Source organism: Brachycentrus maculatus, unplaced genomic scaffold (assembly GCF_059751285.1).
Source record: "Brachycentrus maculatus isolate JH-2025_06_01 unplaced genomic scaffold, ASM5975128v1 h1tg000081l, whole genome shotgun sequence".
NCBI classification, from domain to species: Eukaryota; Metazoa; Arthropoda; class Insecta; order Trichoptera; family Brachycentridae; genus Brachycentrus; species Brachycentrus maculatus.
The window spans coordinates 44,555-58,991 of NW_028280835.1; the positions used below are offsets into that span (position 1 = coordinate 44,555).

The window sequence follows — 14,437 nt, forward strand, 5'->3', positions numbered from 1 at the left end:
TCACAAAACTAGTTACAGAAAGGGCAAGTCCCTTATTCACGATATTCACTTGTGATCCGGGACTTCTGCGCTATTCAAAAAAAAAATGTTTCTCTTAACGACTAAGATTCTGGGACAAATTATACTCGGTATGAGAAGTTCCACTGTATATTATTTAACATTAAATTAATTCAATCTCTGTGCATACACAGCGTTTCTGCACATTCACAGAGATGCGTATCTTCTATGATCGTGAGCAAGTAGTATGTACTTTATAATTACTAGGATACATCCCGAGCATGCAACGCTTCGCACTCTGTCTAGTGATCCAGTCTGATCGGATCCAACAGCCAACACTCGTAGCTACACAGCCCATGTTTTGGCAGTTGTGACAACGCCTCTACGTTGGAGGTGAAACAAATGCTCAAAGCGCCACATGTTCACTAACAAAGTAAACACTTCAATGAGTTTTGCTTCAAGTCATTAGTATCCATTTTGAGATATCGCTCACTCCTTTCAAGAACGTCATAAATCAAAAAACTTGAGGAAAAATCTTTTTCAGGAGAACGTTTTTAAAGTTTAAAAATATAATATAATACAATGTATTAAAAATAAATATAAAGCCACTTATTGAACTTTTTACTGTGCAACAGATCTTTTTAGGTTTAACCTGAAGGTTTTTTTCCATTTGAAAAATATTTAGTTTATTTAAAAAAATAATTAAACAATACCTTTTCTTCAAAATGCAAAAACAATACTTTCTGCCCTATAGCGGGTAAATATTAAGTTAAAAATATGCCTCTTGCTGGGATATAGTACAATTTCTGGGCATTCGGAAAACATACTCAACTGAAAACTGACAATTTTTTATTTATGACGTTCTTGAAAGGAGTGAGCGATATGAATTACTGAAAAAATATTAATTCATTTCAGTGGCACAGTTGTTGCATCAATTTTTTTTTCTTTCATGAGTACAAATAATGCTAAAAACTGCAATAATTATTGAAAACAATGCATCATTATCAAACATCAAAAAGAAGTACAGACAAATTTGATAAATGCAATGGGAAAATGGCAAGTATAAAATTAATAAAAACCATTAATTAATGAAGGTTTTTGTTTTATTTATGGTAAAGGATTATCACATATAATACAATTTAGTGTATATAATTTATACTATTCTAACATTTTAAAACACCGAAATAACGACTAGGTTCAATATCACAATTTTGTAAGACTACTATGTTCACAGAAAACGGATTTTCGAGAACTTAAAATACCACATCAGGTAAACTACATAATTACAAATATGGCGTAACATAATTAAAATATACTATTTCATAGTATGTATGTAAACAATTTAATGCATTCTTTAATCAGGTATAATAATATTATTAATGTGTCTAAATATTTTATAATAAAACTTAATTGTAACTCTGAACTTAAAGAAATCAAGGAAAGTCAGTGCCTTCTATATCAAAAACAAGTTGTGGCCTAGACTTGACAAAATCGCTTCCACTGTTACTAGTGAACCAGTTCTCTGTACACTACTTATAGCATTGTAAAAATATATCAGAATATGGATATGAATGTCACAAAGCGATTCATATTATATCTTTAAAAGTCACATATTCCTTTTATACTTTGCTATTAAAACAACCTTCAGTATGGAAGTTTTATATATATATATATATATATATATATATATATATATATATATATATATATATATATATATATATATATTTATAGCAAACAGATTAAATCAACATAATATGGTGATGCCTCGCATAACAAACTCTGCGCACAATGAACTTTCTGTTTGCCCATTACGCGACTCACAAAACGAACCTCACTGCACACAATGGTCTACATTGTATTTCATCTTGGCTCTCAAATGGTCCAAGGTCGCATGAAAAGCTGACAACTGAAGACCTCCAAGCACTTCGAGTCCAGCAAAATGATGAAGCTCAAAGGAAAGCTCCACTGACAACAAAGAAGAGCGATTACTTTGATTAAATCAACTAATCTCAACTGCTGCCAGACATCCTGGTCAAATGGTGACTTTACAAAAACTCACTATCCAAACATGGCTGAAGCCAACAGGATCATCCATCTGTACAATAATACCCTTGCCCATTATTTCCAGCATGTTTTGAAGAGAGAGAAAGAGACAACCTTGGAAAGGTTTTTCAAGAAGCCAGCACCCAAGAAACAAAGGATGGAACAACACAAATTGACCCTGCTAACCTCGGTAGACTCCTCTAAATCTGGGCCTGACTAAAAAAATAAACTTATGTTAAGAGTACCAAATGTTTTATTTTTATTTTAAAACATGTATTATTGCTCCTAGAACTAATTAATTACGTTATGTGAGGCATCACTGTATGTTGAAATGCAACCAGTAGGTGTGACCCGTGAATGCAATAATTAATTTTTTATCTTCAATGCCAATCAATATTGACAAAAAAAAATCTTCATTAAATTAATTTAAATTGTGTTATGATGACATTATTATATTGCTGCATAGTGAAATTGTCGAATCCACTTCACCATACAGCATTGTAATCATATCTAGGAGGCACTGGAATAGTAAAGTTATAGTTTATGGTTCACTAGGTAAATAGATTACACTATTTTTTTATTGGATTAAACTTTCTGGTGATACACCATGGCATAATGACGCAATCAAAATAAAAAAAAAACCCATAAACCAACTCCCGTGTTTAGCATAACCGTTTGTTTTGTCCAAATTTCTAGCACACTTTTAACTTAAATACAACAAAGGCGTAGTAAATTAGGTCAACAAAATACTTAAGTTATCTAAATAATCCTGAAATATTATATTTATGATTTTGGGATATCAAATAGTACTTTCGAGTCTACCGTAATATAAATGTAATATGCTTTGTCTAAATGCGTTATTTATCGATCATGCATAGAGAAAAAATATAAATATACTTATAATCCAAATTGTAATTTCTTTAAAATATTTGAATAAATAATATAATATAACGTATATTGCTTTTTTCATCAATTCTCTGCTTCCAATTGTGCGCAGTAATTTTGTTCATTTTATATTTGGGACAAGCAAAGATAATTTTTTTATAAATTCTAAATTATAATAAAAAATTTGATCCCAGACGATAATATAATATAAATTTAAATATGAAAAAATAAATAATTACATACAATGTTGCAAGCTAAAGTACTCTTAATATTTAATAAACATAGATGAAATGTAGAATTTCTACAATAAAGCGTAATCTATGTACATAAAAATAAAGGGAGAGAAATTTACTTAATTTAAAAATAATAATGCTGGTGTTTCTCTGGTATGTACGATAATCTGAGGGTACTAGTGGACCCGAAGTATTACAATATTGGTATACTTTATATTTTTGTACATCCATTTTATAAACAAAAGATAATATTTATATTACGCCATTGGGTCAATAATAATACATGACTTTACAAGTTAAACACTTACGGTGGCCTTAACTACATAATACATTTGTGTTAAATCTATTTATAAACTATACAACAAGATATAAAAATGTGAATTAGTAAGTACTCGAGATAAATATATTGTTTATAGTATAATTTAACAGATGCTGTAGTAACATGATGGACAAAATTAATTGTACTTTTTCTCATAAATATTTCAGTTACGACTATAATAAAGGAGCAATAACCATTAAATTTTGTAGTGTATAATAAGTTATAATTTTTATGTTGAAAATCGGTGGTAAAAATCATAAGACTTGAAAACCATTTTTATAAAATGTATTGTGTGGATCAATACCAATGTTCCTACAGATTACAGTTAAATTCTATTCAACCAGTGTAAATCCAGACTTAAGGGGATTTTTTCAGACATATGTTTATACACTAATAATAAATTTCTTACAAAATTGTAGAAAGTAAATGGAATTCCTAGAAGGAATATTTTAATGCACATTTTAACGTGAAATAAGATCGAATTTATAAACAAAGATATTTGTGTAACTACGGTGTTCTGATAGTTTTTTTCAAAAAATAACATAATGTAACATACATAAAATATTTCACACCGCTACACTAACATCGTTAGGTTAAAATCTTTCCCAAAGAAAGAAGTTTTTTTATTATTATTAAAAACCGAAGAAAAAAATATCTTTGTTATGTCAAATGTCTTGGATCTGCTGTTAACATTCAATAAATCATTGCAATTTTTAGTGTATTTGACATTTCGCTTACTCCTTTCAAGAACGTCATAAATCAAAAATAGTCAATTTTCAGTTGTGCATGGTTTTCAGAATGCCCAGAAAATGTACTATATCCCAGCAAAAGAGGCATATTTTTAACTTAATATTTACCCGCTACAGGGCAGAAAGTGTTGTTTTTGCATTTTGAAGAAAAGGTTTGTTTTAATTATTTTTTTAAATATAATAATAATAATAACAAAACCCTTATCCGCACCCCAATGGTGCATAGGGCACAGTGTCATATAAACGCAGTGTTATCTTGATCGTTTACACATGAAGGAAAGGTGATCAGCCCTCCGCTTCAGGTACCAGTCCATGGTAATATTGAATAAATATTACAGTGAAAAAATCACTTATATTTATTTTACCCCCCTTGGGAATCGAACCCGGGACCTCCAGAACGGTAGCCGAGCGTGCTGACCATTACACTACGGAGGCGGACGCATATGATTTTTAAATATACTAAATATTTTTCAAATGGAGAAAAAACCTTCAGGTTTTACCTAAAAAGATCCGTTGCACAGTAAAAAGTTCAATAAGTGGCTTGATATTTATTTTTAATACATTGTATTATATTTTTAAACTTTAAAAACGTTCTCCTGAAAAATCAAGTTTTTTGATTTTTGACGTTCTTGAAATGAGTGGGCGATTTGTAAAAAAAGCAAAATGATAATTATTTTTATATGAAATTCTAAATGAAAACCAAATGAACAAGTATAAAAATAATACATTTAAGTTTTAAAAATAATACGCAACTATTATTAACAAATAGTTGACTAGGAAACTGAGTATTACATATGTATTAATGCTACATAATAACTATGTCATACTAAAGGTTGTATACAATAATAAAATAAATTCACATAATTCTCATTTCAAGTCTTTTTTTATATCCACAAAGATGGATTTCATTTTGACTAAATTAACTACACCTGTATAAAACAAGCTAAGGTACATTATATTTACTATTTGTAAACATTTCAATACAAATCAGTGACTAATCGATAATATAAATATAAAACAGTAACAATAAACGGCATCGCCATAATAATAAAAGCCAAGCAGGAGTATATCTTATGAATCGTAGAATAAAATCATTTAAAAAAATTAATACAGAGCATTTTACAAACACAAATAATAACTGCAGGCATTAGGAATTACTGTATTTTTTAAAATGAGAGCTAGTAAAAGTCAGTAATATTAGTAACTATCAGAAAATTTGGATTTTTAGAAGTTGAAATATTAAAAAAAGCTTCAGTAAAAACTCGTTAATATTGAAAGTAGCAAAATATGAAAAACATCCAAATTAGCCAATAAAAAATAATTCAAACAATCAAATATATATATATGTATACATATATATATTTTTTAAATCAAACCCTCATTGCATTCTATAATACATACTAATGTGTGGCAATGTTTCGATATAAATTAAATTTTTTAGAAAGCAGTGGATGGAAATCGACACAAATGGATGAAACATTTTTATTTCTATTTTTTATAAATTAATTTCCAAAATTAGACTTGATTTTTTCAAATATTTTTAAATCGATGGACCTTAATTTTGAAATACTTTCCTTTTGCCAAATTCAAATTATCGAGTTATTACTAATACATATAACACATTGACAACGAACGAAAAAGATTTCTGAATTTCCTTTAAATGAAATAGAGGCCGCCAATGTCATTACATACATTACAAAAAAAAATCAAGCAAGGGTAGGAATATTTTTTCCCACACTTTGGACTACTTTGGACCCTATCTGGCTCCCTTTTATGCAAGAAACCAGAGAACCTTTTTTTCGTTATCAATCAGACTGTAGGTTTAAAGATTAAATATTCCTAAAAACCTGAAAAAAATTATGAATGACGTAAAACTATTAATGACATAAAACTGTTAAGCGCGATCTGGGCCGTCGTTCTATACATCTTTGAACCAACAAAACTATATAAATCAAAAAATTTAATACTGTTACATTACCTAATTTTAAAACCCCAGTCATGATTTATAATATTTAATAAGATTATTTAATGTATTAAATTTTTAAGCGTTTGATTTTATTTGATCATAAGAAATAATGAAGGTGTTATTTATATTAATATCTAAAGCAGGCCTGGCCAACCCAAATCGCACCCCGGGCCACATCCATGACCTAAAATTTTCCTAAGGGCCGCATACAGACATAAATTATTTTATTTTTATTGATTTTTTAGTATTATAAATCATTTGAATGCAGAGGTAATCAGAAATAACAATCAGGGTAATTATGAAAAAAAACACACTACTGCATTCAGATGTAAGAAGAAAGCACACATTGAACCAACAAGAAATATATCCGTATAGTAACTACCGTTTTTATCAATTTTAACAACCAAAGTTATTAATTAGGATACATAAATCAAAAAATATTACCGGTTTTATTTGAAATAAAACCATTTTATGAATGAACGCCATGTGCAAGATTTAAGATTATTTTCACCAGAATGTATGCATTTCATATAATTACAGAAACTTAACAGGTTTCAAAAATATGATTTAATACATATATACAATCCAGAATGACCCGATTTTTTAAATTCGTCATACATGACCGAGGGCGCACGTAAGGTCGCCGCAGGCCGCGGGTTGGCCACCCTTGATCTAAAGCATTAGATATAATTTAAATATTTATTGTTGCCAAATGGTAAAACTTTATTTTGCTGACCTATTTTTTTTCCATTTTTGAGACAACACAGTGATAACTAAAAATACAACAACAATCAGTTTGTAAATAAATATCTGTGGTCTTCTTAATTACTTTTAATATAATAATACAAAGAAAAATATGGTCCATGGATAGTAATTATAAAAGAATAACATATGGATTCCTTCTCTGAGAAGTAAAATACATATATAAACATTCAACCTAGTATCTCAATTTTTAATCAAATTAAAAGTCTTAATAATAATTCACAGCTAATATGACTAGATCATTTACGTTTACAACAACAATATTAATTTATATTCTGTCCATTTGTGTGTAAAAAGGTATGGACAAGAGATTCATTATGATAGATACATAAATACCACACAATATCATCATATTTACCCCAGTATGCAGTAGAGATAAATTTATTTGGTCAATCCTTCCACGAATAAAGATGCGCAAGACATACCCTTTACAGAAAAAAAATGGAGACTGAAAGTGAGAGGGGAGATGAATGGCAATTTCAAAACTAAGACCACTGTCATTCGTCAAAATATATCTGTATCTCGCTCACGCTGTATTGTGAGGGTTCAAGAATAAGAGAAAAGCACAATATAAAATTTTAGTTAGGTAGCAATTATGTATTAAACTAAATATGACATCTCATTCAAAACTAAACAGATAATTTATCATATTATCGTGATATAAAAAATCAATACTTCCTAATACATTGCTTGCGGGAAACGCTTAAAAGTGTGTCTTACATTCTATTGGTAGAGAACAAGAAACAGATAAAAGCGTTGTATTTGCTTACTTTTAGTAAAACGCAGGATACACCAAAAAATTGCACAGATCGGAATTGAGTTTTTAGTTACTTGCGATTAGTATACTAAAGGTCGGGCGGCAAACTGTCAAGTATAATTAAGGTCGTCGTTGATGAAAACACCACCCGACAATAATGTGTTAGGAAATTAATGTTTAAACTAATAAATAAAGATTTCATAACTGCACGGTGGTGGAAATGTCATAAAACGATTTGAAATGTATTACATAATTGGGTTATTATTTTTTTGTTAAATATTTTTTTGCAGTCTCCTAATAAAAGTTTAAAATCAAATTCACTATTCATTCAATGATCTTGTAAGCTCACGTTGCGATGAACACGTGTGGCATATATGTTTCTACCGTAATAATACAGACTTATTAAATAATTTTTATATATTTAGTAAATAGGAAACATCGAGATTATAAAGGACAACTTTAAATAAAGTGCCTAGAATAGTTCTTTTTAATAATTGTGAAGAATGGAATGTGACATACAAAATATTTAGTTCGGGCTTTGATATCGCCTAGAAGCTAATATTGTCCCAATAAATACAAATTCGCACAACTACATACAGAATTGTGAGTATTCCCAAATACATACAAAATGCAATTATGTATCGTAAATTTGCAATTTTTCCGAAATTGAGACAAAATTTGTTTAACACTATCTTTATATACTACTCCGAACAGTGAGCATTAATATTTCTCGGTTATAATGTAATTTATTTATTTTGCACAATGCGGACATTATTTATAAAATCTTGCGCAGCTAAGTGGGACATATTTTCTAAAAAGAAATCATAGTGAAATTAGATGCCCCTGTGTATACTAAACTCCAGTGTTACGAATATAGGATCATGACAGCATTATAATATAATTTATATGATAGAGTAGGAAGTTTTGAAAGTTATTGCAGATTCTACTAAAAAAATTTAAAAATATGTTTATAAGTTTTTGCAAAATTTTAACTAGTTGAAATGATAGCAAATTTTGTTAATTAATATAGATATTATGGATACGAAAATAATAAAAAGAGACTGAAACTGTGGACTGCCAAAAGGCAGCGAACGATGTCGCGTCACATAACAGACATCTCGAGTAAGGTTATTATTTTATGTTTCATACAAAACAAGGCAAAATCGTGAGTTTATATTTTCAGCGCTTACAATGTTTCGTAAACAACATAGATGGAGAAGTTTTTATTGGGATGGAAATACGGAAGTCTGAGTATTTACAGGCTTACGACCCGTCATTGGCTAGTTTAATTGATCACTTCATACGTGTAACATTCACCAATCTACGCATGATAGACAACCATATAAAATTTTTCAAAATTAGAGTAATATGGTTGTCAATCATGAGTAGAATGGTAAACATTACAGTGTATGCAGTGACCAATTTAACAAGGGGTACACAGACTTTAAGTTCCCATCTAAAAAAAGCTTCTTTATCTATGTTGAGATGCCAATAAAATCTAAATCCAATATTTTTTTAAAAAGGATTTAGATGAGCTCAAAACATTGTGGACATAATTTTACTTTTATTTTATCAAGGCTTCCAATCTGACAATGTTGGTTGCATTGAAACCCAGTGGCTGATAAAATAATAATAATAATAATAAAACCCTTATCCGCACCCCATTGGTGCATAGGGCACTGCGTCATATAAACGCAGTGTTATCTTGATCGTTTACACATGAAGGAAAGGTGATCAGCCCTCCGCTTCAGGTACCAGTCCAGGATAATATTGAAGAAATATTACAGTGAAAAAATAAGTTATATTTATTTTACCCCCCTTGAGAATCGAACCCGGGACATCCAGAATGGTAGCCGAGCGTGCTGACCATTACGCTACGGAGGCAGACAAAACGAATAAAAACAGATAAAATAACTAAGTGAAAAATATAAATAGTTTATCTTATTATAAAATCCAGTTCCATTAAGAAATGTCAACCAATCTAAAACAAGTAAGATGTGAGGCATAGAGCTGCAAAATGGATTTCTCATCAAGCAATAGCTAAAAGACCGTCCGAGACAGATGTGCCATATACTTTGGGGCTATTTTTTACAAGCAGATAACAAGTTAGCAGGTTATTTGTAAGCAGCAATATAGTATTGCATTTATTTTGAAAACTATTTTAAGCGTGACTATATCTGGATCACATATTCAATTTGAGAAAAATTTGCTATGTGTGTATAATGTATACAGTCCATTCTTTATTCCAATTAAACATTAAAAAGTTTCGAGTATGATTTAACATAAGAACTTCAGCATTTGGCTAATGAAATTTGATAATTTATAGTTGTCACATTAATGCCAAAATTCATATATCGCTCACTCCTTTCAAGAACGTCGTAAATCAAAAAACTTGATTTTTCAGGAGAACGTTTTTAAAGTTTAAAAATATAATACAATGTATTAAAAATAAATATCAAGCCACTTATTGAACTTTTTACTGTGCAACAGATTTTTTGAGGTAAAACCTAAAGGTTTTTTCTCCATTTGAAAAATATTTAGTATTTTTAAAAAAATAATTAAACAATACCTTTTCTTCAAAATGCAAAAACAACACTTTCTGCCCTATAGCGGGTAAATATTAAGTTGAAAATATGCCTCTTTTGCTGGGATATAGTACATTATCTGGGCATTCCGAAAACATGCACAATTAAAAATTGACAATTTTTGATTTATGACGTTCTTGAAAGGAGTGAGCGATATGTATATTGAACGAAAACAAATTCCGATTTGACGATTTTGGTAAGCAATGCTAGTCTTTTTTTGAGTAACAACCTAAAGAATTCTATAAATAAAAAGCAAATTTTATATAACGCAAAATCAATATAATATGAATAAGTGCAAAATAATTAGGTCATCACTACTTTTGATCGTCTTAAATTCATGAAAGATTAGTCATCGTAATCATTTACCGTCATCATAATATGACTTCGTAGTTAGCAAACAATTGTTTTGAAATCATAATAAGAACAATAAATTCAAATGATTTCATTCCTATAAAATCCTACAAAGGCAATATGAATATAAATAAATAAATCAACATTTATTTTGGCAGTAATGTGACCAAATTTTAAAAAAATCTCTGGAAAAACAGACTTACGTATCCCAAATTAAGTAAATGTTACTTGTTATTGAAGGCTACTGTCCCATCAACTTCTTCAACATAGAGATAAACTATTTTTCTTATTAAACATTAGTGATGCTTTTTTTCAGGCAGCTAAAGAGAGTTTTTACCAAAATTTTGAGACATAGAGGTCTGCCTTTCCAGAGAACAAGTATCGGTACGACAACCAAATTATCTTAACAATCATTTTGCAAATTGTAAAGAAAGATATTTAGAAAATGAACAAATTATATACCTAATAAAAAAATACATGTTACATTTTTGAGTTAACGTATTTCGGAAATTCAAGCCGCCTTGAGTTTTGCACGATTTTCTATTTCGGGCATTTTTAAAGATTTTTGTTGATAACGTATAAACATCCAGGGATCACAATAAGAGTGATTTTATTACAAATTTGTTCATGACAAAAATGGATGTTAAATGTCGCGTGTAAATCAAAAAGGTCAACACCACTGGGTGCATTTTTAATACAGCTCAAAGCTATGGTTTACCCTTTTTAATAATACCAAACTGATTTGAATAGCTTGTTTGGGTTATACATATGGCACGAAAAATTCAAACTTAAGGCCTCAAAATGTTGGATGATTCATCACATACATTTTCGCATGCATTATACTTAGACACAAGCATAAAAGGGTTTGATTCCTTCCTTTTTTTGATGGTTTAAAATTTGCATAGACATTTTTTTTAAGTATTATAAAGTGAAGAATAACATTTTTAATTTATACAACAAGAATATAATTTTTCAATGTAAAAAGCGGGAAAATAATTTTGTTTTTCTTTCCACATCGCTTTACTTTAAAACATTCAACATTTGGACACATTTCAATATCCACTGATATCCGAAAGGAGATGGCCAGCTGTGCACTGAAAATACTATTAGCATTGCGTAGTTCTCCGAAAATATTGTTTAAAATAATTCGGCTGTCATCGATACATACAATATATATGATCCCCGTTCAGAGAGAAAACAAAAATTTACTATTGCCCCAATCAACTTTTTACCTGCAGCACGCAATATCTAATGTTATCAAGAAGTTGCTACATAAATTTATAATAAATAAATAATAAAATAAATATTGCTACAGCATATATTTGAGAAAATTATAAACACACTGAACTCCCCATTAACACGGTAGATACATTCCATGCAATATCGTGAGAAAAACAAATATGTAAAAAAGTATACTGAAATAAAAATTAAAATATGGTACATGGTATAAAAATTTATTCAGGATATTTGCTTATTATATCTTAATTTTATTTAAATAATCAAAGGTAACAAAAATTATCACCTAGCCTCCTTCCGCATACCTTTCTGCTCATAGTACCGAGTAGTAAGTGCATGCTTAGAATATTGGAAATTCCAAATTACTTTTACGCATTGTCAAATGAATTTTCAACTCATTTAATTTTTTTGCACTGTTATTTAGAAATCGTGTAAAAAGGGAGTTCAGTTTATTACGTTTTTTATTTTGGTGTTTTATGTTACTGACTGAAAAAGGCTGCAATAGCATTTATTAGACTTCTGTCTGAACGGAAATATATTTTCTAATTTTATTAATCTCGTTAAATGTAATTCTTGTTCTCAACTGCTCCTTGTATTCTTCCTGTATTGTGGGATAATTTGGTACTAGGAGGGATTAGACGGGAGTAGCTGGAGGCATGAAGGGTCACCTGACCGTTCCGCTGGGTGAGCGCAGATGGGATCGGATATATCCCGTTCTGTAGTCGATAAGTTCTCTTCGGGAGCTGCAAGTCCTGACGTGACGGCGCAATGACCACCTGGGAACATAACAAATTCATCAGACCTGGTTTTTAATGTAAAAATCAAATTTTAGTAATAAGTTTAGCAGAATTAGGCATCGTCTTAATTCAACACGAATCATGACACGATCATGACGCGAATTAATGACACGATTGAGCAACAGGTGTCCTAATAGATAGCCCCCCCGAGTCCTTGTTCACGCAATGTCTTTCCTTCGTCCCCGAAGATGCAACACGATTACCGCACGGATCTCAATTATGACACCTATTTGGCATCAATATGTTCGATCGGGCGTTTGTACAAACTTAGTTCGCACTAATAGATTATCAAACATTTACGTCACGCAATCACATCGCGCAAATGCCAATTAGGACACTTTTTTGAGATCTGTATGTTTGATGAGAATGTGCGATGATTGCGTAATAGCGTTGTATTAAGACAACGCCTTAACCTTTGACATTTGTGCATGACCGCGTATTTGTGTTATTCAATGCCCTACAGTCATGTATGGGATCATTGACTATGGTACATTTTGCAATTGGATTACACTGACTTATAATAAAGTTGTTACATTATTATTTGCGAATATTTCCAAACAAAATTGCTCTGACTGTGGGCTACCTCTTTTGCGCATGGCACATGGGTGCTTAAAAATTGATAATTTTTTTGGTGCTTATTTTTCTTGACTATTTTATTAACATGCCAAAAATGTTCCGTAGGAAAGAAGTAAATTCTTAATGAGTAATAACTTTTAATTTTTTTTACAAAGAACCAACACATTTGATTGGGTAGTTTTTGATAATAAATCGTGTTTTTCCACCAATCAGATATGTACATATTTATCAAAACATCATGTGATATATCATGATTAAGGCAACCACTGATATTTTAATGGATTTATTTTAAATATTGCTCCACAAAACACACAACTTTACTTATGCCTAAAATGAGATGGTTCAAAAACCTTATTTGTGAAATAATGCATTTTAAACATTTTGTAGTCGTAAGAAATACATTACAATACTAATTACTCACAACGATACGTGATTTAATACTCAAATTCAATTTTAGTGCAAAGTATGCAACAACATGGTATACAAAGTAGCGGGACAAAAATTACGTAAAACGGTTACTTAGAAATTTGTGGAACAGTAATGAATAGTTGGTGCTATTATACCTAGTATTTTACCTAGATTATTTCAAATAAAATTCAGGTTGGCATACATATGGGTTAAGAATACATACTTTTAACAGTTGTTAATAACATTTGTTCTTCTTTTTCCACCAGCAAATTAGGTATCAGCAGAATTATGTGTTTGGTAAACCTTGACAGAGCCTCGTAGTCCAAACAAAATTAGTTTAGAAAGAGTATAAAAGACAATATTGTATTCACCCTTATGACTACATATTTCATTAATAAAAAAAAAAGACTTGTCATCACTGGTGTGTATTTCATATACGCACAAAAGCTGCGCCTACCCTACCTGACTTACATATACAAGCGGACCTCAACTTTCGCACATGATTGGTTCCTGAAAATGTGTACGAAAGTTAAATGTTCGAAAGAAGAGGGATGTAAAAATAAAAAAATTAAAAATACAAAAAATTGTTCCTTAAAATTTGTACTTACTAACCAAGTATATATTGAATAAAAATTATATTTTCTTAATACACCTGTCAAGAGTTAGTTGCGTTTTACTATTTTTTCTTTTCTTCATAGAGAGTTCTGTAACATGAATTACTATTATGGATCGCCTTGGGATATGCATTCTCTATTGGGATCATTTCTTCC

At 30.1% G+C, this 14,437-nt stretch overlaps 1 protein-coding gene across 1 annotated transcript in view; it reads right to left on the bottom strand.

Moving 5' to 3' along the window:
* Positions 1–1,733: 1,733 nt before the first annotated feature.
* Positions 1,734–14,437, bottom strand: part of LOC148310947 (solute carrier family 35 member F3-like) — a 28,402-nt gene continuing 15,698 nt past the window's right edge. Inside the window, exon 10 of the mRNA XM_088257397.1 lies at positions 1,734–12,662. Within this exon, the coding sequence (XP_088113523.1) occupies positions 12,551–12,662 (112 nt within the window). The 3' untranslated portion in view covers positions 1,734–12,550. The remainder of the gene's footprint in view (positions 12,663–14,437) is intronic.